The following is a 27,094-nucleotide window of genomic DNA, read 5'->3' as shown; positions in this document are numbered from 1 at the left end:
TCAGGTTTTTTTAAAACCCTTTAGAATAGGATAGATGTTTTCAAATGCTTCATAGATCTCAGAACGTTCTTTGGCACCTATAAAGAAATCCAAGTTTACATAATCATTAAAAACAATACTAAAATTTTCTTAAGACTAAAACTTCATTGTCATCTCCAGTTACTTTTAATACAATAACATCTCTTTAGGTGTACCTGAGAAGTGACATTTATTCCTGGTAAAGACAAAAGAATTTGGTGACCACAGCTACATTCCCACAAACACATACCCTAGAGCAGAGTTCTCCAGTATCAGTATGTCTTTGGCCTCCTAGGGCATAGTATGAAATATGAAATGTTATCTCTCAGTGTGTCATGAATGTGACCACAGAACATGACCTTCATCAGCACCTGTGGGCACTTAGCTACCAGCAAAAGGAACTTCCTTTGATCTACTCATGTCTAGTTAACATGCTGATTCCCTAATACTGACTGATACAAACTATTCTAAAGTTTTAAATTTCAGTATATGGGAAGGGATTATTAGAGGGGAAAACGGTACCATTGTTACCCTTAAAGTTTCAAGAGCTCTTTAATTATAACTGCTCTAGGAGTTAAGATGGATGAAAACGTGAATTAGACAGTCCCCAACCTTGAAAGAGATTATCAGTCAGCCCTACTCATATCTCTCACCACCAACCACCACTACTAACTTCCCCCTTTCAAAGCTATGCAGACACATTATGCTAAGGGTTAAGGACTGGTGGTATTTATGTTTATGTGGAACTGTCAGCTAATCGGGAAACTATTATCTGATATTATTGGGCAGGAGGCAAGGAGATTAATGAAAATATAAAAACTGTTAGTATGAAGAAAAATGGAGGTAGTTTAAGTTGGTAAAGACTCGTTCTTGAGAACTATAAACAAGGAGGAAGGCTCAGTGAGAGAGCAGGAATAACCTGTGAGAAGTGGTTATCTGGTTGAAGGATGGGACTAGTGAGAGGGAATTACCGAAATGAGGATCACCAGATTTGAGAAGCAGGTAGAAATCAGGATTCAGAATCCAGGATGAGCTATAATAATTTAAAAAATGGAAAATAGCAAGTGTTGGCAAAGAGACTGAGAAATTGGAACCCTCATACATTGCTGGTGGGAACTTAAAATGGTTCAGCTACTATGGAAAACAGTTTGGCAATTCCTCAAAAATGTAAAAATAAGAATTACCATGTGACCCAGCAATTTCACTCCTGGGTATCTGGGTATATACCCCCTCAGATTGAAAACAAGTACTCAAACAAATAACAGGCATGTAGCTGCATATTCATTGCCGCACTATTCATAATAGCCCCAAAGTGGAAACAACCCAGTGTCTACCAACAGATGAATGTACAAACAAATTGTGGTAGATACATACAATGTAATATTATACTGCCATAAAAAGGAATCAAGCACTGATACATACTGCAATTGGATGAACCTCAAAAACATTATGCTAAGTGAAAGAAGCCAGACATGAAAGGTCACATATTGTATGATTCCATTTATATGAAGCCTCCAGAATAGGTAAATTCACAGAGACAGAAGGAAGACTGGTGATTGCCAGGGGCCAGGGTGAGGGAGAAATGGGGAAAAACTGCCTAATGACATGGGACTTTATTTTGGAGTAATGGAAACGTTTTGGCACTAGATGCGGTGGTTGCACAACATTCTGAATGAACTAAATGCCCCTCAATTGTTCATTTTAAAATGGTTAAATTCGTACTATTTGAATTTCACCTCAATAAATTTAAAAAAATTTAAGAATCAAAAATGAAGTACTTATAAGCCTAAAACCAGGGGGTGGGATAGATAAGGGCAACAAGTTACTTATTCATTGCCAAAGAATTTACTCTGAGTCTCCACCCTCAAAGATGTGGGGTGGGGAGGAAGGTGAATTATTGACATGCTTAACAGAAACTCTGTACCTCTGAGGTAGGAAAAATCCCTTAAGTCTCAGCAAATTTTAATTATAGCACTAAAATTTTAGCTTCTTAAGAGATTGGTTTTGTAGAAACCAAAAAGTGAGTTGGGGAAGCAGTTAAGTAAAACACTACTATAAAAAGACTCTCTGCCTCTGGTTTGATGGACTTTTTCAGCTTCTGGATACATTTGAACAGAACAGCTTTAATTGGGAGACAGTGAAGTATAATAGGTATAGCAAACACACACACATTCACCCAATGCCCCCCTCCCCTAAACTAAGGTTCTTTTTATATTTAATTGAGTAACAGAGTATTTAGGTCCAGCATTTTGGGTAACCATGTACTTTGGGTTTTTTTCTTAACACTTAAAAAAAAAAATCATACCTAAGAGCATTACATTTAAGCCCAAAAGAGTATAACGTTCTGGCATCCCCTAGAGAGTAGAAAACACCCATCACCCAAGAGGGAATGGACATTGAGAGTGATCATTATTTTATATCATAGAAAAACAACTTTAGACACAAAAGGGCTTTAGGGAAATTATCTAGTACAATTTTTTTATTTCCTGTGTGGGAAAACGAGGCCTAAGAAGTTGAAGTTCCCCTGAATCATGAGTATCAGCTATGAGGGAAGACCTCATGTATCCAGTGTTCCTTCCTTTACACCAAAAGTCATCAAATAAACATTGCCAGGAATTGTAAATCCCAATGAGGGGATTCGGTCAATTTAGTGAAATATCTCCTCACTGAAATATTGGCATAAAAATTTTGAGGAAACCTAAATTGTCCCCATAGTCCTATTAATAATCAATCTATAATCAAACATCCCAATTTATAGCACCAGACTCTGATTATATATATGACCCTTGTCTTTTACGCAAAACCTACCAGTCCTTTCCTTCAAGTAACGATGACCACCACTTTGGGGGATAAACGCCATTCCTAACTGCGGCAAATGAGGTAGAAATTCTGTGGCTGGTGCATTGGAGAAAGGACTGGCTTGAGATCAAACCATATGGGCTCAAATGCAAGGTCTACAACTAACTAGGTTTGAAATCACAGGCAGATTGTTTAACTTCTGAGTTTCCATTTCCTTACCTATAAATAAGGAAAACAGCCTTCTCATAGGGTTACTATAAGGGTTACATGAGCAAGTTTTTGCAAAAAGTCCTTTGCAAACCATAACATTTAACAAGATTTAAGCCATTATTATTGTCCTAGAAGAATGTACTTCAGGATTAGGGATGCTGGGATGGCTGGCCCACGAACACATGGCTTATTATTTGGTTCTGTGAGAACCAGTATCACGTAATTTCTCTTCTTCACCAGGGCAGGATTTTTGCCAGATGAGGGGTATGTTATATTTGCTTTGGCATCCTCAGCACCCAAAACAGTAATATGTACCTGGTAGGCACCCAAAGTTTCTTAAATATCTATCACCTGTCGATAAGGTTTGTAAGCTCATCCCTACCCCTTAGCCAGCCCAAGTATCACTTTCCAATACTACTTGGATTTTACAATACTATTCTTATACCAAGTCACAACTACACATCTTATTTTTCCAAGTGATAGCATACGCGTGTGCACGAAAATCTTACAAATTGCAAAAACCCCCAGCATTTAATCACTCAAGGTATACATTTTACAGTATATACTAAGTCACTATTAGTGGTGGATTCCCAGTAATGATTGACGGGGATATCCTGTTCTGTCTCTGGCCCACTCACTATTAAGTCTTGCCATTTTTATGCTGCCCTCTGACCTACTCATTTCCAAGAACCACTGACATCTAACTGATTGAGAGTGACCCTTGGTAACAAAGATCCAGCTTCTTCGTTCTTTATGCTGGAAGGAAATAAGTGCGTGAAGTATTTTTCTAAAGCCTCTTTAAATTTCATATTCCTATCATCTGGGCAAGGCATGAGAGCAAAATTTCACCTTTTTGAATGCTAGGGAAAAAAGAAGAAGAGTGGGAGGTAATAACAGCTAACGTTTACACCATGTTTACTGTACGCCACGCCTTGTTCTTCTGCCTCCTCATAACACTTAGCAGGTAGCTTCTATGGGCACCCGACTTTTACGTATGTGGAAATCAAGGTGGAGAACAAACTCACCCAAGGTCAACATAGCCAATAAATGGTAAAGCTTGGATTCAAACTAGACAATTGGCTTCCAGAGCTCAGCCTCTTAGCCAACACACCCGCTGCCTCTCACCACTAAGAGAGTATTTACCATTCCTTAGCTGACAAGGAGGATTAGGAGGAAGGTGCCCCAAAGACCACACAGGCATTTTCACAGACATCGAAAGAGCTGGGGGACGGTGAGTACGAGAAGATGGTGGGCTCTGAAGCCAGGCATGTGCAGCACGTATAGCTGTTTGACATTGTTAAGGTTACTTGATCTCTCCATCGTCCTCATTTTTTTTTTTTTTTTTTTTTTTTTTTTTGCTGTACGCGGGCCTCTCACTGTTGTGGCCTCTCCCGTTGCGGAGCACAGGCTCCGGACGCGCAGGCTCAGCGGCCATGGCTCATGGGCCCAGCTGCTCAGCGGCATGTGGGATCTTCCTGGACCGGGGCATGAACCCGTGTCCCGTGCATCGGCAGGCGGACTCTCAACCACTGCACCACCAGAGAAGCCCTCCACTGTCCTCATTTTACAGGTGAGGAGACTGAGATATTAAGTACAGCCTCACAGAGTTAACCAGAACCCACATAAAAGCCCTTACTTATCATAGTGCCTGGCACATGAGTGCCCAACATATCTTAACTCTATTATGTCTCATCTTAGAAGTGAAAGTTGACGTATTTGCTGTTGATTGTATATTGTTGCAGCAGATCCTAGCTATACTATTCATTTTACCATGGTTTGAGAAAAATCATTGGTCCTAAATGTCACATTAGCCATAGAAAAGCAGCACAGACCTGGAAAAGCAGTGTTAAGCTTGACCCAGGTCCCTTCGCTGTTTGCTGTCTGGGACCATGACAAAGTAGGATAGTAGAGCCTCAGCTCACTTAACCATTCATTCAGATGTAGCCTTAGACATGGTGGCTGCAGCTTTGGCACCTCAAGGGAACAAGACAATTTTACAAGGATAAATTATTTTCGAAGACCCTGCAAGCGGCATGTGATACAAAAGTTTCAAATTGCCACCCATTTGTTTTATGTACATTGGTGTTCTACAGCTCCTACCTAGGGGAGAGCTGGGATCCACTATTTAATACAGTGAAATTCAAAGTGTGTTTGTAATTTCAACACTCTAACACTTTCTAGGCAAAAGTTACTTACCCTTGTTGGGACCTTGATGTTAAAACAGCTCTGCAGAGTCTTGCCATGTTGGGCTAGACCATGGGAGCCTCTAGGACTCCACTGGCTGCTCTACACGACCATCCCCAGCTGAAGTTCTAGAGTCAAGGCTAAAAGGAAGCCTCTTTGATCCCTTTCCCCAGGTGTACACCCAAAATTGGGTCCTTGAGTTTTTAACCCACTTGCAGGTGAAAAGAGTCTAGGTAACTAAGGTTAAGGAATAAGGAGCATTTGTCTCTAGGTTTGGAGCAAAAGCAACCTAAGCCATGTTGTTCTAGGTAAAGTACTTTAAGACAATATGGCATAAACAGGGGAAAAAAACTCAATAGATGGTAATTATCCATATTTTAGTAGTAAGACATTGGCTAGCTTTTACTTCACAATACGTATAAGCAGAAATTTGGATTTCAATCAATATATCTCTTTCCGCCTCTTCACAAAAGTGATGATCTATGTCTTACAAGAGTGAAGAAATTTAGCTCTGCCTGTTCTTTGGGCTGAACGCATTAACAAATTTTAAGAGAAGTATACTGTATGGTCTTCTGGACTGTGTGTTGACAATCCTTTACTTGTGTGATTTGAAACTTCTAGCAAATGTGCACATGAAAGTTTTTTTTTCCTTTTAATTTGGGGTAAGAAAGTTGGTCTGAATTAAGAATATTTAAAGAAACTTGTTCTGGTGTACCTGTAATAGGAACTTAGCCTGTACTTGGCAATTTGCACTTTTAATAAGACAGTTCATAATAATACATAGCACATAGATGAAAGCATCCTTCCAAAGGTCTTGAAGTTTACTCCCTTGAGTAGGGCCTATATTTGCCTCCAATATCTATTCTATTCCATTTACTTTGCAGACTTCTTCCCCTTCCTTCAGAACGTATAGAGGGAAACTTTATGTCAGTCACTAGGAGGTCTTAATTATTCCAGACACTATATTGGTGGCATCTGAGGAATTGCAGCTTTGCTGTATTCAAAAGGCTCTTGAATTCCAAACAGGCTTTCCCCACTTTGAAGACACATTAGATTACTTTTTAGAGAAAAGAAAACTACAAAACTTACTGAGCTTACTGAGTTCTAAAAGAAGACTTACCAACAGATACTCCGTGTTTTTGGATGCTCAGTGATACAAAGTTTCTCAAGTTAATTCAGCTAATGCAGAAATCTCAATTGGTTTTAGATGAGGCAAGATGTTATAAAATTTTAAAGTTTATTTGGAAGAATAAATACTTGAGAGGAGCTAATAAAATAGAACTGGGGATATAAAGAGGGGAATAAAGAGGGGAAACTGGCCCTATCAGATATAGAGACCACTAGAATGAAAGCACATTTATAACCACAATATAGTATAAATATAATAGGATTATCATAGCATATTTCTGGAGCAAAGGCAGGACTGGAGAACAGACCCATATATAAAAATAAAGGTCAAAAGGAGTCATCACAAGTTAATAATGAGGAGAAATGTAGTTTTAAGATGTCTAGCTAGCTGTTTGGGGGTGGGGTATAATCAATGTGGCTCGTACCATATAAACTTGGTATTCATCCTGGTACAGGAGACTAAAATGTGGAAAAAGTCAGACAAAATAAGGCAAAAATAGTAAACTTCAGTAGAATGGTATGGAAAAGAGTCTCCGGGAGAAGCAGAGGAAGATGGCCGAAGAGTAAGACGCAGAGATCACCTTCCTCCCCTCAGAAATACATCTACACGTGGAACAACTCCTACAGAACACCTACTGAACACTGGCAGAAGACCTCAGACCTCCCAAAGGCAAGAAACCCCCCCACGTACCTGGGTAGGGAAAAAGAAAAAAGCAAAAACAGAGACAAAATAATAGGGACGGGACCTGCACCTCAGGGAGGGAGCTGTGAAGGAGGAAAGGTTTCCACACACTAGGAAGCCCCTTCGCGGGTGGAGACTGCGGGTGGCGGAGTGGGCAGCTTCGGAGCCACGGAGGAGAGCGCAGCAACAGGGGTGCGGAGGGCAAAGCGGGGAGATTCCCGCACAGAGGATCGGTGCCGACCGGCACTCACCAGCCCGAGAGGCTTGTCTGCTCACCCGCCGGGGAGGGCGGGGGCTGGGAGCTGAGGCTCGGGCTTCAGAGGTCGGATCCCAGGGAGAGGACTGAGGTTGTCGGCGTGAACACAGCCTGAAGGGGTTAGTGCGCCACGGCCAGCTGGGAGGGAGGCCGGGAAAAAGTCTGGAGCTGCCGAAGAGGCAAGAGACTTTTTCTTCCCTCTCTGTTTCCCGGTGCACGAGGAGAGGGGATTAAGAGCGCTGCTTAAAGGAGCTCCAGAGACGGGCTTGAGCCGCAGCTATCAGCGCAGACCCCAGAGACAGGCCTGGGACGCTAAGGCCGTTGCTGCCGCCACCAAGAAGCCTGTGTGCAAGCACAGGTCACTCTCCCCACCTCCCCTCCCGGGAGCCTGTGCAGCCCGCCACTGCCAGGGTCCCGGGATCCAGGGACCACTTCCCCGGGAGAAGCACGGCGCGCCTCAGGCTGGTGCAACGTCACGCCAGCCTCTGCCGCCGCCGCAGGCTCGCCCTGCACTCCATAACCCTCCCTCCCCGCTGGCCTGAGTGAGCCAGAGTCCCCGAAGCAGCTGCTTCTTTAACCCTGTCCTGTCTGAGCGAAGAATAGACGCCCTCAGGCGACCTACACGCAGAGGCAGGGCCAAATCCAAAGCTGAACCCCGGGAGCTGTGTGAACAAAGAAAAGAAAGGGAAATCTCTCCCAGCAGCCTCAGGAGCAGCGGATTAAAGCTCCACAATTAACTTGATGTACCCTGCATCTGTGGAATACATGAATAGACGAGTCATCCCAAATTGAGGAGATGGACTTTGGGAGCAAGATAGATTATTTTTTCCCCTTTTCCTCTTTTTGTGAGTGTATATGTGTATGCTTCTGTGCGAGATTTTGTCTGTATAGCTTTGCTTTCACCATTTGTTGTAGGGTTCTGTCCGTCCGGTTTTTTTTTTACTTAAAAATTTTTTTTCTTAATTATTTTTTATTTTAATAACTTTATCTCACTTGATTTTATTTTATCCTCTTTCTTTCTTTCCACTTTTTCTCCCTTTTATTCTGAGCCGTGTGGATGAAAGGCTCTTGGTGCTCCAGCCAGGCATCAGGGCTGTGCCTCTGAGGTGGGAGAGCCAACTTCAGGACACTGGTCCACAAGAGACATCCCGGCTCCACGTAATATCAAACGGCGAAAATCTCCCAGAGATCTCCATCTCAACACAAAGACCCAGCTCCACTCAACGACCAGCAAGCTACAGTGCTGCACACCCTATGACAAACAACTAGCAAGACAGGAACACAATACAACCCATTAGCAGAGAGGCTGCCTAAAATCATAATAAGGCCACAGACACCCCAAAACACACCACCAGACGTGGACCTGCCCACCAGAAAGACAAGATCCAGCCTCATCCACCAGAACACAGGCACTAGTCCCCTCCACCAGGAAACCTACACAATCCACGGAACCAACCTTAGCCACTGGGGACAGACACAAAAAACAACAGGAACTACGAACCTGCAGCCTGCGAAAAGAAGACCCCAAACACAGTAAGATAAGCAAAATGAGAAGACAGAGAAACACACAGCAGATGAAGGAGCAAGGTAAAAACCCACCAGACCTAACAAATGAAGAAGAAATAGGCAGTCTACCTGAAAAAGAATTCAGAATAATGATAGTAAAGATGATCCAAAATCTTGAAAATAGAGAAAATGCAAGAAACATTTAACAAGGACTTAGAAAAACTAAAGAGGAAACAAGCAATGATGAACAACACAATAAATGAAATTAAAAATACTCTAGAAGGTATCAATAGCAGAATAACTGAGGCAGAAGAACGGATAAGTGACCTGGAAGATAAAATAGTGGAAATAACTACTGCAGAGAAGAATAAGGAAAAGAGTCTCAACCATTTACTTCAAGAATTTTAAAAACCTTCTTTATGTAAAAATAAGTCACCTGGAAAAAGTCACAAATAAAGTAGTTACTTTCGATATTATGGTGAACTCATACAAATCCTTAGTGAAAATAAAAACAAAAATAAACAAATGGGACCTAATTAAACTCAAAAGCTTCTGCACATCAAAGGAAACCATAAACAAAACGAAAAGACAACCCACAGAATGGGAGAAAATATTGCAAACAAAGCAACCGACAAGGGATTAATCTCCAAAATATACAAACAGCTCATGCAGCTCTATGTCAAAAAAAACAAACAACCCAATCAAAAAATGGGCAGAAGATCTAAACAGACATTTCTCCAAAGAAGCCATACAGATGGCCAAAAGCACATAAAAAGCTGCTCAACATCACTAATTATCAGAGAAATGCAAATCAAAACTACAATGAAGTATCACCTCACACTGGTCAGAATGGCCATTATCAAAGTCTACAAACAATAAATGCTGGAGAGGGTGTGGAGACAAGGGAGCCCTCATACACTGTTGGTGGGAATGTAAATTGGTACAACCCCTATGGAGAACAGTATGGAGGTTCCTTAAACTAAAAATAGAACTACCATATGACCCAGCAATCCCACTCCTGGGCATATATCCAGAGAAAACCAGAATTAAAAAAGATAATGTACCCCCCCGCCAGTGTTCACTACAGCACTATTTACAATAGCCAAGACACGGAAGCAACCTAAATGTCCATCGACAGAGGAATAGATAAAGATGATGTAGTACATAAATACAATGGAATATTACTCAGCCATAAAAAAGAATGAAATAATGCCATTTGAAGCAACATGGATGGACCCAGAGATTATCATACTAAGTGAAGTAAGTCAGACAGAAAAGGACAAATATCACATGATAACACTCATATGTAGAATCTAATTTTACAAAAATGATACAAATGAACTTATTTACAAAACAGAAACAGACTTACAGATATCAAAAACAAACTTATGGTTACCAAAGGGGAAACGTGGGTGGTAGAGATAAATCAGGAGCTTGGGATGAACATACGTACATTACTATACATAAGATAGATAACCAACAAGGACCTATGGTATAGCACAAGGAACTCTACTCAATATTCTGTGATATCCTATATGAGAAAAGAATCTGAAAAAGAATGAATATATGTATATGTATAACTGAATCACTTTGCTGTACACCTGAAACTAACACAACATTGTAAATCAACTATACTCCAATAAAATTTTTTAAAATTTAAAAATTAAAATAGAGAAAATTTTAAAAAACTAAGTAGACAAGAAAGGAGTAAGTTATGTACATACTATTTACAAAAGATAAAATGCTATTTACAGGATATGTTGAAAAGTGATCAATTTCTAGTTCTGAGTAGCAGTGAGGTTAAAGCAGTGAGATCACTTTCACTTATGTAGTTAAAGTTTTCTTTTGTACATTTTTGTTTTGAATGCTGATGAGGTTCGTAAAAGACACTTAAGAAACATTGCTGGTAGGAATGTAAATATGATATAGGAGAACTGTATATATATACAGTTCTATGTATATATATATATAACCCTTTTTAAAACAATTTAGTAATTTGTACTAAGAACCTTAAACATGGTCCAATCCTTAAACAAAAGTTCAATTTCTGAGCATTTACACTAATAAAATGATCCCACACATAAAAACAGCCGAAGTTTTGTGTCATTTATAAGCAGCAAAGAAAGAACATATAAACACCTGACAATGGGAGAGTAAGTTTGATGGAATAACGTGTTAGAATGGAGGTCGGGAAACTTGGATCTGCTGGCCAAACCTAGTCTGCTGCCTGATTTTTGTATAGCCTGTGAGCTAAGACTGATTTTTATATTTTAAATGGTTGGGGAAAAAAAAAAAAAAGAAGAAAAGGAAGAAAATTACTTGATATATGTAAATTAAATGAATTACATTAAAATCACACCTCAGAGCCTTTTCCTTTATGTGATGTCTACGGCTACTTTCACAATAAAATGACAGGGTTCAGTTGTTGTGACAGAGACTCTACTGCCCATAAAACCTAAAACATTTAGTATTTAGCCCTTTGCAGAAAAAGATTTGTTGACCCTTCTGTTGGAACACTATTCAGCCGTCAAAAGCCTTCATCAAGAGTTTGTAACAATGAGTTAAGCTACATATGTTATAATGTTAAAAGCCAGGATGTAAAGATGTATATACATATCAAAGTGACATAAAAACATGGAAAAAAGTTATATTGTTTGACTATTGGGGCCAATGGGTGATGCTATCTTTCTTTCTACTTTTCATTTTTTTTCCAGGTATTCTAAAATACCAAGAATTGCTTTATAATAGTGCATAAAGCTATTTAAAAGGTAAAGCAAAGCACACACATAGCTATTGAATTTTATGAAAGTCAGAATCTTAGAACTTACCTGTCAACACAACTTTTCCAGATACAAAGATAAGCAACACAATTCGTGGTTTTACCATTCTGTAAATAAGGCCAGGAAACAGTTCAGGTTCATAACTGTTAAGATATAAAAGAAAAAGTTTAAAAATAGCACTATTCAACTACTTTCTCATAATATTTGAGACCCAGTGTGTACTGAAAAGCAGTTTTCAAAAGCTTTTTTACCAAAAACCTTTTGACCATCTTGATAAAAGCAGTCTTGAGTGTCCTAGGTAATTTCTGTGGCCGTCAAGAATAGAATTCATTTTTGGTCATAATATTTTTCCAAGTGAAAATCATTTCACTAAAATTAGAAATTAAGCTATAGATCCACATAATTTAGGACATCAGATCCAATGTTTTAAGATCTTGTTAGTTAAATATTCTCCATCTGTCAAAAAAAGTCTATCAATAAAAATACATAACACATTTTCCAAATTTTCCAAGTTCTACAATAATGAGCACATTTTGTATGTATTTATAAACTCCTAAAGTTAACATTTTTAGTGGCTAGGACCTAAAAAAATTTCTAGACCACCGTAATTTGTCTTTGGACAGATGCCGTATAAAGAAAGAAAACTAAACCATCCCAAGTTTTAAAAATTCAGGATTTGTTCCTATACATAGTAACTCACTCATATTTACTATTAAATGTAAGCTGGTTTCTCTGAGGAACAAAGGATGATTGGGCTAAGAAATGCTTCCCCACACTCCACCAGAGAGAAGAGGAAAGATTCCTAGAAAGGCCTGAGAAGCTTAAAAAAGAAGTCAGTAGTTAAGAAGAAGTTGATGAAATAAAACTATTCTCAAAACAATGGCTAATGGAGATATAAGAAAATGAAGAAATCTGAGAAATGGAGCACTATATATAATACACGTGAATTTTTGCACTTAAAGGGTGAGTCCAGGTCACAAAGAAAAACTCCATTCCATTCTGCAATGAATAAGACCCATACCACAGCAGATGTGAAACTTCTTATTGGCACCAGCAAGATGTATCACAGTGGTGAGGCTACCTATCTGAAGCATGTGGAGGTCATTACAGGTGGACATGTCTTCCTGGGACATCACTCTATCTTACTGCAGAAAGCCTGTCAGGACTTCTACCCACAAACCACTTCTGGACACTGGGGACACAATGATATTAGCTGGAGCCCTGGGAAACTTCTATGGGAACTACAAGGTTCGAGCCAAGAAAGTGAAGTCTGGGGCACAGAAGAAATGTTTCCATCTAATCTTCCAGCCAAATCTTATGACACTAAAAGGGAAAAGAGAAAATAAAAGTCTTTGGTATGTAAATACCTGTAAACTTCCCTAGACTGGGAAAGGAAACAGACGTCTAGGTCCAAGAAGCACAGAGACTTCCAAACAGGATCAACCCAAAGAGGACCACACCCAGACACACTGTAATTAAAATGGCAAGAATTGGGACTTCCCTGGTGGTCCAGTGGTTAAGAATCTGCCTTCCAGTGCAGGGGATGTGGATTTAATCCCTGGCCAGGGAACTAAGATTCCACATGCCGTGGGGCAACTAAGCCCACGCACTGCAACTACAGAGCCCTTGTGCCGCAACTACTGTGCCCATGCGCTGCAACTACTGAGCCCATGCACTCTGGAGCCCGCATGCCAGAACTAGAGAGAAGCCCATGCACCATAACAAAAGATCCCGCATGCCGCAACGAAGATCCTGTGTGCTGCAACTAAGACCTGATGCAGCCAAATGAATAAATAAATAAATATTTTTTAAAGTGGCAAAAATTAAAGATAAAGAGAGACTATTAAAAGCAGCAAGGGAAAAGCAACAAGTTACATACAAGGGAACTCCAATAAGGCTATCACAGCTGACTTTTCAGCAGAAACTCTGCAGGCCAGAAGGGAGTTGCACAATGTATTTTAAATGATTAAAGGGAAAAAGCTACAACCAAGAATACCCTACCCAGCAAGGCTGTCATTCAGATTTGATGGCGAGAGCAAAAGTTTTACAGGCAAGCAAAAGCTAAAAGATCAGTACCACCAACCCAGCTTTACAAGAAATGTTAAAGGAACTGCTTTAAGTGAAAAAGAAAAGGCCACAACTAGAAATGTGAACGTTACGAAAGGAAAAAGACCCTGGTAACATCTTTCCCATGTTCAGAAAAAGTTGGTTCCAAGAAAGATAGACAGGAGGTGCGAGGCTGAGGATCTGGAAGATAAGACGAAGCATGAGTTGAGAGACTCTTAAAAATGAAGGTTTTACTATGAATCTATGAGTTATTCCAAGATTGAAGAAAGAAAAGGACACATAAAGAGGCAATATGTCTTGCGTGGGGGACTTCCCAATGAACTCAGTGGGTACCTCCTAGGCACTTAATAAGCCTATGCTGAAGAAAATTGAGGCAGAGGAAAAAAGAAAATATAATCAAGGTGAAAATAAATATTGCCTGAAAAGTATCATAAAAGCTAAATCTCAGAATGAACAAATTTTTTTGGAAAGTCAGGGGAAGAAAAAGGCAATTTTTAACTTCTGTCTAGGTCATGTCTCAAAGGAGAGCTAACAAATGTCAGCTCACAAATGCTAGAGAAAGCTGAGCTATGTGATCCCTCTCTATAAACAGAATGATTGCTCAAAGGCAAAGGGACGGAAAAGTAGAATGAAAGGACTTCAGTTCAAGCTAGATCATGAAAATTTAAGAGCATCTGTGACTCGAAGGCAGTTCAAGTGCCCTGGCCCAAGTGTATATCCCAAGGGGTGGCGGCATTTGGTGTTTGTCAGTCACCCTCCATCACAGCTCTCTGAGGGCCTGAGCAGGCTAGGAGAAGCACCGAAGCAGCTGAGGGAGGAGGAAGCGCATTTGCTGTTGAGATGGAGACGTTACGTGTGAAGAAGCCAGGCAGCCTAGAGATACTCCCAAAGGAATATGAATCCATGAAAGAAAAAACAATAGTGGGGGCTACAGCTACACACAGAAAAAGAAAACCCTTGAACAAACTCAACAGGACAAAAACTAGACAGGATTGTCTTCCGAGAACGTGCTACGGCCATTCTTTTTTTCATCTTCTCTCCAGCCCTTTCTCCCCTCACCAGCTGTCAGCCCTTCCTACTTACCTCATCCATGCCATACCCCTTGCTCTTCTGGCCACTGCCACCACACCCCAGCCAGATTTGTTTAGAAATCTATACATCAGGGGGTCTCAAGATGTGGGCCTCTGGACAGCAGCGCTGGCATCACCTGTGAGCTTGTTAGAACTGCAAATTCAAGCAGAATCTCTGCATACCACAGCTCAGGCAGGAATGTGTGTTGATAAGCTGTCCAGGTGATTACTATGCAATTTAGTTTTGAGAACCACTATTGCAGAAGATTGGACACGCATGGTAACCAGTGAGGACTTAGGTATAGCATCTTAACCTTTTCACTTACTGTAGTTTTTTAAAAAATTATATTTCTCTGAAAAATACATTATATAAGCAGCCCATAATAGAACTTTAATAACTTGGGAAACTCAAAGTTAAGTTATGCAACAATCATACCTACTGAACTGCTGATGGGATAGCACCAAACCTTCCAGCCTAATAGGAAATCTCACATCACAGCTTCCAACCATGTTCTGAATTTTAAAATCGAGGAATCTGGCAGGAAAGCCCAGCTTCTGCACCACACGAGCATACTTTCTTGCTGCAAGTCGAGACTGCTCTTCGCTGGGGAACGGCAAATGTAATTAAAGATGTCTTAATCACTACGACCGCTAACTAGCTGGGCTTTATTCACACACTTCCCTGATTGTATTTTTAGCATATGTACCATGCTTATCTTTCAGTGTATACTAGGAAGCTATAGACTTTGAGGAGAAGGACCTACCTCCCCTACTTTTGTCCCTAGCACCTAGAAAAGGGTATGGTACAATGTACAGTTGTTGAACTGAATCATAAACAGATTTTTGTCTTCATTTGCCATCTTTCACATATAAGGTAGTTTTTTCTTTTACTTGTTTTAAGTGTTATTAGATGAAATTAACTATTCCGCTGGTTCTCAGAAAGTGTCCTCAGGCCAGCAGCAGTATTACCACCTGAGAACTTGCTAGAAATGCAAAGTCCCAGGTCCCACATCAGACATGCAGACATTCTGGGGTTGGGGCCCAGCAATCTATGTCTTAACAAGCCCACCAGTGACTGTGATGCTCACTAAGGTTTTAGAATCATGCTTCTGGTCTAAAGGTGTGTACCATTTAGATGGGAACAGCAGTAACAAAAATAAGGACACATACATACATACAAAAAAAAATCAACACGAGGAAGTAAGTTATGTGCCAGCTGAGTGGCATAGATAGGATGCCAGGACTTGGAACTTTATGGGACAAATTATATACTTTAAAAAAAAACATGAAAATACCTCAAAATCTGCCCAATGTTGCTCAGGTTTTCTCACACAATTGTCATTCAACTCATACTCAATATGAGAAAGAAATAGATTCATCCAACTGTGTGGCTATGTTCTTCTAAATGTTTGTCCTACTCCACCCTTAAATCCATGGCAGAGAATGTGAAATCCTGAGATCTGGGGCTTTATTTTTCGTCAGATACTTTTCAATGGTCACTGCCAAAATAAAAACAGTGAGTAGCAGGGGTTGCCAAACAGGGGCAACACCTGGTGGGTGAATCCTATGAATTCCACCCTCTCTTATGGGTTATCCCCACCTTTAAGTTGAAAATCAGAAATACGTTAAAGAAAAGCCAGATTGAACTTATTTGCCTGGACAAAAGGGAGCGAGCGGTAGAGTCTCTTTCCAATCTAGATCTGTCACAACACTGTGCCATTTTCACATCACCTCATTTCATGTTGATTCTCCTCATCCATTACCAACTCCTGAAAAGTCCCTAGCAAGGCCGTGTCCCCAAGACAGCAGTGAAATAAGTGGTTTCCATTTTGAAAAACCACATTTTGCCTAAATGACCCATTACATCTCCCATAGTGCTAATATTTATAAGGTCAAATTTCAAGAATTTGCATAGGCTTATAGTTTCTTGTATCACACAGAAATTCCCATTCAAACAACTAAGTTAAAATCTACATACATTTTCTTGTACAAATATTAGAAAAGAGGTTAAGAACCTTGAAATTCACCACCAGTGGTAATTACCACTGATAAATTTGGCTCCTCTGCACTTTTCTGTGCAAAGGCAGGTATCCTGCACTATGCAAACTCTGATTATTACAACTAAAGAGAATACGTTTGGTTAAATTTTTGGAGATAATTCTGATATCTCTTATACTAACCAAACTTTGACAACTCTCTATCCAAAATTCAACAACCAGATAGATTTGGATAACAAATATCTCTTATAATCTGAACTCACCATCCAAGCTTTCACTATCAGATTTTGGGAACCAAATAAATTCAGATAGGAAACAAAAACTCATGAATTAGGAAAAAAACACTCATGAATCTGTGTGTTCTCCCCTCCCACAACTTACCCTTCCAACTCAATATACTATACATGGCTAAATAATTTTATTTTATGATTTATTCAAAACTGTACTGCTAGAAATTTGTTCCCTCTGCCCCTGTTTTAAACAATGCTGAAATGAACATCCTTGTAGTTATCTTGCAGAGTTGTCCAAAAATGACTTAAAAATGGAGATTTCTAGGTCAAAGGATACACAGATCAACAGAAGAGTAAGGCCACAAACTTACTCAGACACAGGTAAAGAACTTAACATGTAAAAACAGATGGAGGAGAAATACAGCAAAATAGATTCTTCTATAAATGTACTGGGACACTGACTGGGCATTTGAAAAAAATGATCTTATATTGAAGTAAAATTCTAGACCTGCTCTGCCCAATATGGTGGCCACTAGCTACATGTGGCTATTTAAATTAAAATCAATTAAAATTAAATAAAAAGTTCAGTTCCTCTGTGGTATTAGCTTATTTCAAGTGCTCAAAAGCCACATATGACTAAAGGCTACCACATTGGACAGCACTGATACAGAACATTTCTATCATCCAGAGAAAGTTCTAGATGAGTCAAAACATTAACCTCCTTTCTTCAATACAAAGCAGGACCTGAAAAGAACCAGAAAAATATATGGAGGTCAATACTTATGTCATGTTGTGTGTGGAGAACGCCTTCCTAAGCATGAAGCCAAACACTGAAACCATAAAGAAAAAAGCTGGATAGACTAACCGTACACACACAAAATTAAATTGCATTAAAAAAACCCATAAAATACCACTAACATTAATATGGGAAAAATATTTGTGGTATAAAATGGTGAAAATACTTAAATACCAAAAGACAAATATCTCCATAGAATATTGGGCAAAAGATACAGTAGATAGTTTATATGCTTATGAAAAGTTAGTCTCACTACTAAATCAAAAGAAATGTGATTAAAACAACTTTTTTGCCAATCAATTTAGCAAATATAAAATACAATATTAACACCCACTGTTTACCAGAGAAAATGAACTCTAGGTGCATCTCTCGAGCGAGGAGAAATTGGTACTATCTTTCAGGAGGATAACTTCCTACTCATCCTCCAACACTTAGAGGGAAGAGCAGCTCTCCCACTAGTTCTGTGGTGAAAGGATCTACATCAGCACATGGCTACCTCTGCATGAGATCCAGGAAAGATGAGCCTGTAAGAGATTGCCTCCTGAGTGAATGCTCAAGCTAGTGGTCAAGAAATGTCTAATTTCCCTCCTGTAAAAAGTTCTATCCATTCTTCTGCCTGCAATGAGGAAAATACACAAGAACTTCTTTCCCAGGTTTATAACAGGCTTTACCACTACTATAGCCTTTTTTTTTCTTTTAAAATATACCTTAGAAACAAGTTGTAATAGCCTAGTAAAGCCCGCTTCACTATGGGGGACTGTAAAGTGGGATATAAGTCCGTATTATGAGGCTGAATGTTTTTAACCCCAAATTGGGCATTTCATGAATTTAACTCCTTAGCAAAGTATTTTGCTTCTACGATGTGTTTTAGAACCTTAATGCCACCCTTCCTTGTTTCACATAGTGAATTATTTGTCTGGTAGTGCGGGAGGACGGCTTCTCTTACCTTCTGGCTCCTGTGCAGACCATTTTCCCAGAGCTAAATATCAGGGCTGTAGTCCTGGGCTCTCGGATCCTCATTATGACGGCGGCAAACCTCTACACACAGAAGCCAAAAGGACAATTAGCCTCTGCTAGGGGTTAACACTATTCCAGCTGACCAGCTGGGCTGGACATGAAAACAGTGTTGAATAAATTGAAATTTAATGGGAAAACTAAAACCTGTCTGGGTCTATTCTCCCACGTTAAGGTTAACAAAACGATCATGATTCTAAAATGTACATACTTAGAAAAAACAGGTAAGAATAATAATAGTAAAGCTAAAATTTTAGTACCTGTTATATTTCAGACCCTATGCTAAGAGCTTTATAGGTTTTATCGCATTTAACCTCATGACAGGACTGAGCTGAATCCATTATAATTCCCATTTAGTGCACAGGGAAACGAAGTGGTTATTTAACTTCCAACATTATACAGGAAACAGTTAAGTTGAGATTTAAAACCACGACTATCAGACTCCATGCTTTTTGCTTTGATATACTTTTCTTTCAAAGACTCTTTGAGAAAAAAAAAAGTATGGAGCATGTTACAGCCTTGCCAAGACTCTAGAATGTACTAAAAAGCAGCCAAAATATAGAACAGAATACATATATTGATAGGCGTTCTGAAGATGAATGACAAAAAGTTGATTTGTCAAGCTCTTGCCCGCCATAGTCCTCAATGTGGTCCCCAGGCCGGCAGCACTGGTAAGTCCTCCAAGTGTTGCTGACGCAGGGGAGGGCTGAGAACCACTGGCCTGCCACATCGACTTCCCCCATTAAGCTGGGAAGGAAACTGGGGTGGGTACCATGCAAGACCAAAGTTCCATGGGTTAGAGCCACTCCACAGGACAACAGATCACTCAAAGGCCAGACTGGCAATTTCAGATATGAAGTGTTAACAGTAAAAGAACCCTGAGTCAGCACTACACAGAGCCGAGCAAGGACTATTAATGTTTTCTAGGTGTTCACTAAAAAGGTAGTGCTCTCACCTGGCATTCATTTTGTTAAATTCTTAAGGCAGCTTAAGTGCCAAGTCAGAATTTTTCTGGCTGTCAAGTCCAAGTTTGGACAGATTGTGTATACCAAACTGAGAGGAGAGCAGAGGATGGTAGAGAATAAAATATGCTTAAAATGCTGATTGCTCAATAGTGTGGTCCATCATAGCTACAGCCGTAAAAATCCTAGCTCATCATTGCCTTTCTGTCCTCATCATAGCCGGCTACATGAAATATAAATAGGAAAGCTTAGCTGCATTCGGTAACATTCAGGTAACACTTCAGAGGTCAGCAACAACACTACACAACAGGAAAAACAAATACTTAATCCATAAATAGCTGATGTTGGCAAGGTCCTCTGGGTTCCGACTAATATGGCCTTTTTCATCTAACTCCATAAATCCTCCCCCACCCAAGACAGTGAACTTTTTCCCAGCAGGGACCAGGCCTCACTCATCTTTGTACTAAGTACAGAGCCCACCAAATTGTTAAATGTTGATTGAATTAACAAATCCACTTCCTAGGTAAATAGACCATTGAAAATGGGATGCCTGGCCTTGGGAGGACACAAAAAAGAATAGATTTTATTAAACTTTGACGGAAAACAAAAAATCCCTGAATCTTACACTTGAACTTTACACTTTAAACAATTGAGCTTTCTCAGGTAAGAGAAACTGTAAATGGAAAAATACACAGGTGTCAGGAGATAGGACAAAAATTAGAAAAAATTATTTCCAAGAATATGATGACATTGTAAGAAAGTTAGCATTTCCATAGTCAGGTTGAAAATAGTCATACTGAAAGGTTTTTCTGAATGACAAGGGAAAGAACTTTTAGGAACTGCTCAATAATTACTGTATTCAGCACAGAAAATGAGATTTTTTTTTATAAGTTCAAAACAGAGAATGAGCCGATTAAACTTGTGTTGCCAAAAGCTTTTCACTAACAAATTTTTTCTTTTTAAAAAATAAAAACAAAGGAATGAGTCAATATCATGATCATATGAAGGAAAGAAAATCTAAATAGAACCTAACTGTGGAAAAAATTACTGGGAAATCTTACCTTTGGGTTATATTCTGCATTTTTTGCATGCAAAGCTATTTTCTTCAGATCCAATTTACAGGCCAGGTTTACAGTGGAAACTATATTCCTAAAGAAAAAAGTCAACCTATGTGATGAATTGGGAGATTGGGATTGACATATATACACTAATATGTATAAAATAGTTAACTAATAAGAACCTGCTATATAAAAAAATAAAAATAATAATTAAAGAAATTAGTCAACCTAAGTTATACCAGATATGAAAAGTAAAAAATAATTAAAACGTATTAACTTCCTCATTTCATAGGTTTGGGTGACTTCCTGGGGGAGAATTATTCTAAATGTGAAATGTATAATAACACATTTAGTGGTTAAGACTGCTCGCTTCCACTGCAGGGGGTGCGGGTTTGATCCCTGGTCGGGGAACTATGATCCCACATGCCACAAGGCCAAACAAACAAACAAAAAATCTTTTTCTAAAATTTCCTGACTAGCTGACTAAAATTAAGCTTTAGACCTTTTTCAAAATGTCTCAAAATAGAAATCACAATATCAAATCAACTTGCAAATCAAATTCAATTTTACATCTTTATATCCTTTGTGTTATTCCAACTCCAGCCACAATGTTCAACTACGGTGCTTTACTATAAACAATACAATCCTTCAAGAATGTGTATACTCACCTTTAACTCCCTCTTAGGAGATCAAGAGTTACTGCTTCATTTTACAGATAACCAAACTGTCTAAAGTCCATTACGAACTAACAAAATCAAGGAAAATGACATCTGAAATTCTCTTCCCTACACTATTATCATCCCATTCAGGAATATATTGATGAAATGTGTACTCAGAAGCATCACCCATTTAAAACAACAACAACAACAACTTACTGTAGTTGAGGCACAATTCCAGAACATCCTGAAACAGGGGTCACTGGCGTCATGGGAGTTATGGATGCCAGAGGCAAGGAGTGTGGTTTCTCAGGAGAGGGCTGGGCTGAGTCAGCATCACCAGCATCACCAGGGTGGAGATGTGAATGGGAATTTGACCCACTGCTGCTGTTTAAGGCCAGGTCAACGTCCTGTTGGCTGGGTAATGGCAACCTACTTTGCCAACTTTTAGTTTTACAATTTTCTTCAGTTTCATGCTTGCTTCTAATGACAGTCTGTTCTTTATTCTCTTGGGTAAGCTCATCTGGTAGGAAGCTAAGATCCACAGATGAGAAATTGCCAGATGTTTCTGTGACTTCTTCAAGCTGTGAATTAAACATAGTCTCTGGATTGGATGAATTAGGTATGTACACATCATAAGGCACAATTGGGCTGAGCAGGGGTGATCTGGGTGGAGCAAGGTCATCCTAGGCCATTCCCAAAACAGATAAACAAAACACAACAAACAGAACATCATGTCACACCAAAGGGATGCCACCTTGGCTGGCAGGCAGTGTGTTCACGATGAGGCAGTTCAGGTAGCTTATATTCATGCCCTGCTCTTTCCACAAAATATCATTAAAATTCTACTGTAGGGTTACAACACTTAACGAAAACAGGAAAGTATATCTTAAAATGCAGAAAAAGCATTTTTCATAAAATGTTTTCCCTACTTTGGTTAGACCTGTAGTAAGTTGCCACTCTAAATCCAATTTTGTAACTGAGGCAATTTGGCAACCATGCTCTAAACTGTGTGTACTTTGAAGAGTACAGATTTTCTGTACTCCTTAAGTTGATTTAAAGATTTTTTTGGAGTTTTAAATTCGTATCTTAAAGAGAAGAACAGTAAGTGAAGGAAGCTGAGGAGATAGCTTTGAGTGCTAATCAAGCCTCCACAAGGAGCCATCTTTATTTCTTCTAGTCAAAGGAAGGAAAAGAAATCATTCCATTTACGTGAATGTGCAATAGGGAAAAAGTTATTGAAATTTAAATGGCAAGACTACTTTAAATCAATGTATTATACTTCCAGTCCGGGGAAGGCTGCTCAACTTCCATTATCATCAACCGAGGGAAAGAGGTGTGCAACTGAGGGAAGCAGCTAATGTAAAATTCATGGCCTTTGTTATGGAAAAAAATCCTTGGTACATATATTACCATCCACTTCACCCAAGCTGCAGGCCTGGATTCTAGATTTTGACCACTGCTGGCAGGATAACCTCATCCCTTAGAAGATCATACTTCTGACAATTGAACAGTCACCAGTGCCTTGTGCTGCATCTTCTCCATCACAAAGCTATTTAGCTAGTGTCTGGCTAGATCCTGTTGAATTGTGCTGTTACCACAAGTCCAGCAGATGGCAGGGGTGACTAAATGTTAGAAGAAAACACTTTAAGAAGAATGCATTTATTCTCTGGAAATAAGATTTGACCTTATTTCATTTTGAATTATGTTATTAGTCTCTAACTCCCTCCACCCCCATCCCACAGATGGGCCCTGAGGGACACTGAGGTGGGGACAATGGCCCAGATTCCTCTCCATTGTTTTTTTGGCCTCTTCTGTTCTAGCCAGAAAAGATTCCATCAGCCAATTTACACTAAAGCACTAATACCTGCAACTATCAGTGTCTCCCCTCCTTTCTCCCATTATGGCATTTTAGCAGGGTACAAAGCCTCCACCCAAAGAACTAAACTTCAACAAGGAATTTAAGGCAATGGCAACAAGATATCAAAGGGGGATGTTTTATGGCAGTGGAACCCTGACAGCCTCCTTTCGAGAGAATGTGATTACAGAGTATTCCCTGCATCCTTGGCCTTATACCTGAAGAAACTTTTTGTTAAACTGTCTTTGCAGAGTCATTAACTCATCTTTCTCAGAACCTTTCCAGCGTGGGCTCTCCTTTTGCAATGTTAAACGCTGTGGGACTTCACTATTTCTACCTCATTGCTAATCATTGTCTATTTAAAAATCCGGGGACTTCCCTGGTGGCACAGTGGTTAAGAATCCACCTGCCAATGCAGGGGACACGGGTTTGAGCCCTGGTCCAGGAAGACCCCACATGTCGCATAGCAACTAAGCCCGTGTGCCGCAACTACTGAGCCCACGTGCTGCAACTACTGAGGCCCGCACCTAGAGCCAGTGCTCCGCAACAAAAGAATCAACCACAATGAGAAGCCCGTGCACCACAACGAAGCGCAGCCCCCGCTCACTGCAACTAGAGAAAGCCTGCGCACGGCAACGAAGACCCAATGCAGCCAAAAATAAATAAAATTTAAAAAAACAAAAAAAAGAATCCGGGGCTTCCCTGGTGGCGCAGTGGTTGAGAGTCCGCCTGCCGATGCAGGGGACACGGGTTCGTGCCCCGGTCCGAGAAGATCCCACATGCCGCAGAGCTGCTAGGCCCGTGAGCTATGGCCGTTGAGCCTGTGCGTCCGGAGCCTGTGCTCCGCAACGCGAGAGGCCACAACAGTGAGAGGCCCGTGTACCGCAAAAAAAAAAAAAAAAGAATCCGACACCACCCCGCCGGCCGAAAGTTTTTCCCTCGCTTTTCTTTTTGAAGACTCCTTCCTCTCGTTTCTACAGTTCTTAAATTAAAAAACAAAACCCAAAAAACGTAAGAATCACAAACTGAAAGAAGCCACAAGTGCCTCCAATTTGTATTCATACTACACCAGGTTCGAGCTCCGTTGGCAACCTTGGGTAAGTTATTTCAACTCTCGAACCTTCTATGTTTTTCAACTGAAAGACGGGGATAATCAAGCCCACCTCCTAGGGTCGCTAGGAGTTTTACGAGAGATAAAATAAAGGCAGAATCCTTAGTGCGCAGCACCCAGCGCCCAGCAATGGGGCGGGATGCGGACCCTGACTCTGGGACCGTGGTGGCGGCTTCCAGGCTCACCTGGGTGGCGCACCGGGCCAGGAAGAGCTCCAGGAACGTTTCTTCCCCCTCCATGGACGGAGGGCTCACTGGAGGGGTTTGGGAATCGAAGGGAAGAGCCAGCGCGAATCGAGCTGCCGCTAACTGGGACAAGGCGCGCGGGGCGCGGAAGCCGTTTATCCGCCCGCGGCCGCACGTGGCGAGGCGTGGCCCGGGCTGGGGGCGGGGATCCGGGGACCAGGGGCTGGGCGGGGCCTTTGTGCCGGGCCTGCGCAGTCCACGCTCCTGTAGCCGGCGCGAGGGAATAGATGCTGAGCCAGGGAGCTGGGTGCGGAGCTCAGCAAGGGGCCCACGGGTCTCGAGCAAGGGAAGAAGAGCTGGGGCTGGGAGGGGAAGACTCTCCTCACTGGGGTGCTGTCACCACACCCGCCCACAGCTGAGAAGCAACTCGGCCTGCAAATCTGGAGATCTCCTTCCACCTGCGAGTGCTGCCTTTGCCTCCTGCAGGAGAAAAGGTATCGGTGTTCGTAGCATGAAAGGTGAACGAGTTGGACAGTGAGAAAATAAATTTTTTAAAGATAATTTTTTTCTTTTCTTGAGCAGAGCGAGTGGAATTTGAAGCGCTTTACCCAGTCAGGTGTTGCACTTTTATGTCACAATTACTTCTCACTTTCAAATCCCAGCTGGCTTTTTTCCAGTCTAAATTCAGTCTAAAGCCACATATAAAAGAATGTGTTGCTGCAGTTAGGGTTGATGCAGCTGAAGAAGGTAATGTAAAACCAAATAATCAGAGGATTTCCCCCTTTTTTGAAATTATTTTAATTTTTAGTGCCTCAGCGTTCATAAGAACTTACATGTGCGGAATGGTTCTATAAATATAATTGATACCTTTTATGTAAGATATTTCAAAATGTACGTGGAGACGCACACATAAAATACATCTTCCCTTCTAGCCTATACTCTGAGAGCAGGGATTTTGATTACTAACCTTTGTGCCTCTGTACCAAGCTCATAGATGATCAATAAAATTTGATCAGTGAATGAAAAACCACCCTCAGAATGGAGCATAGTAGAGACAGAGTACTCTAAGAATCAGATCAATAAAAATTGTGTAGAATTTCTAATCAAGAACATAGGAAATATTTTGATAAAGCTGGAATTTTTAAAATAAATTTATTTATTTTATTTTTGGCTGCGTTGGGTCTTCGTTGCTGCATGCGGACTTTTCTCTAGTTGCGATGAGCCGGGACTACCCTTTGTTGCGTGCATGGGCTTCTCACTGCGGTGGCTTCTCTTGTTGCGGAGCACGGGCTCTAGGCACGTGGGCTTCAGTAGTTGTGGCACGTGAGCTCAGTAGTTGTGGCTCCCGTGACCTAGAGCACAGACTCAGTAGTTGTGGTGCATGGGCTTAGTTGCTCCGCGGCATGTGGGATCTTCCCAGACCAGGGCTTGAACCCATGTCCCCTTCATTGGCAGGTGGATTCTTAACCACTGCGCCACCAGGGAAGCCCAAAGCTGGAATTTTATATAATGGTTATACTGATATATAATTAATCTAATGATTTATGTTAAGTGAGATAGCCTGTCAAAAATGTTTAGCATAATACCTGCTTAGTAGCTCAAATATTAGCTCTTATATACTGATATATAATTAATCTAATGATTTATGTTAAGTGAGATAGCCTATCAAAAATGTTTAGCATAATACCTGCTTAGTAGCTCAAATATTAGCTCTTAGTTTTGTTATTAGACAAATATGGACCAAATTGTGTCTGCCCCTCCCCCAAAATTCATATGCTGGAACCCTAATCCATGTAACTGGTGTCCTTATAAGAAGAGAGAAACACCAGGGATACCTGTGCACAGAGAAAAAGGCCATGTGAGGACACAGTGAGAAAGTGGCCATCTTTAAGCCAAGGAGAAGGGCCTCAGGAGAAAACAGACCTTCTGACACCTTGATCTGGGATTTCCAGCCTCCAGAACTGTGAGAAAATAAATTTCTGTTTTTTAAGGGATTCAGTCTATGGTATGTTGCTATGGAAGCCCTAGGAGGCTAAAATATATGCTTATAAAGAATCTCATCATATGTGGTAGGTGGAATTCTGAGATGGTCCCCAAAATCTCCACCCTCTCCAGTTATGCAAACACTAATCTAGGTGCTGCTGTGAAGGGATTTTGCAGGTCTAATTAAGGACCCTAATCAGTCAACTTTAAAAAGAGAGACATTAACCTGAGTGAGCCTGACCTAATCACCTAATCAGGCGAGCCCTTAAAAGGAACTGGGCTCTTCCTGGGGAGAAAGATTCAGAGCTAGAGAAAGAATTACCATGAGGGAGATTCTCCATTGCTGCTTTGGAGATGGATGGGGTTATGTTGCAAGGAAGGTGGGTGACTTGCAGGAGCTGAGAGTGGCCCATAGTTGACACCAGCAAGGAAAGCAAGACGTCAGTCCTGTAGCTGCAAGGATCTGAATTTCGCCAAGAACAAAGAAAGGAGGCCTTCAAAGGAGCTCAGCCTGGCCACTACCTTCATTTCAGCCTTGTAAGCT

The 27,094-nt window shown here is 40.6% G+C and overlaps 1 protein-coding gene across 1 annotated transcript; it reads right to left on the bottom strand.

The window, feature by feature from the left end:
- TBPL2 (TATA-box binding protein like 2) lies at positions 1-24,621 on the bottom strand (the record flags this gene model as incomplete). The annotated part of the gene is made up of 7 exons (XM_082647254.1): positions 1-77; positions 11,612-11,706; positions 15,137-15,304; positions 18,670-18,761; positions 20,761-20,848; positions 21,633-22,099; positions 24,568-24,621. 7 exons carry the CDS (start codon positions 24,619-24,621, stop codon positions 1-3), a joined length of 1,041 nt encoding a protein of 346 aa, XP_082503380.1.
- Positions 24,622-27,094: the final 2,473 nt, after the last annotated feature.

Source organism: Grampus griseus (genome assembly GCF_964374135.1).
Source record: "Grampus griseus genome assembly, chromosome: 2".
In the NCBI taxonomy this organism is placed as follows: Eukaryota; Metazoa; Chordata; class Mammalia; order Artiodactyla; family Delphinidae; genus Grampus; species Grampus griseus.
The sequence above is the reverse complement of the archived record's forward strand: the minus strand, read 5'-3'. Positions and strand labels throughout refer to the sequence as shown.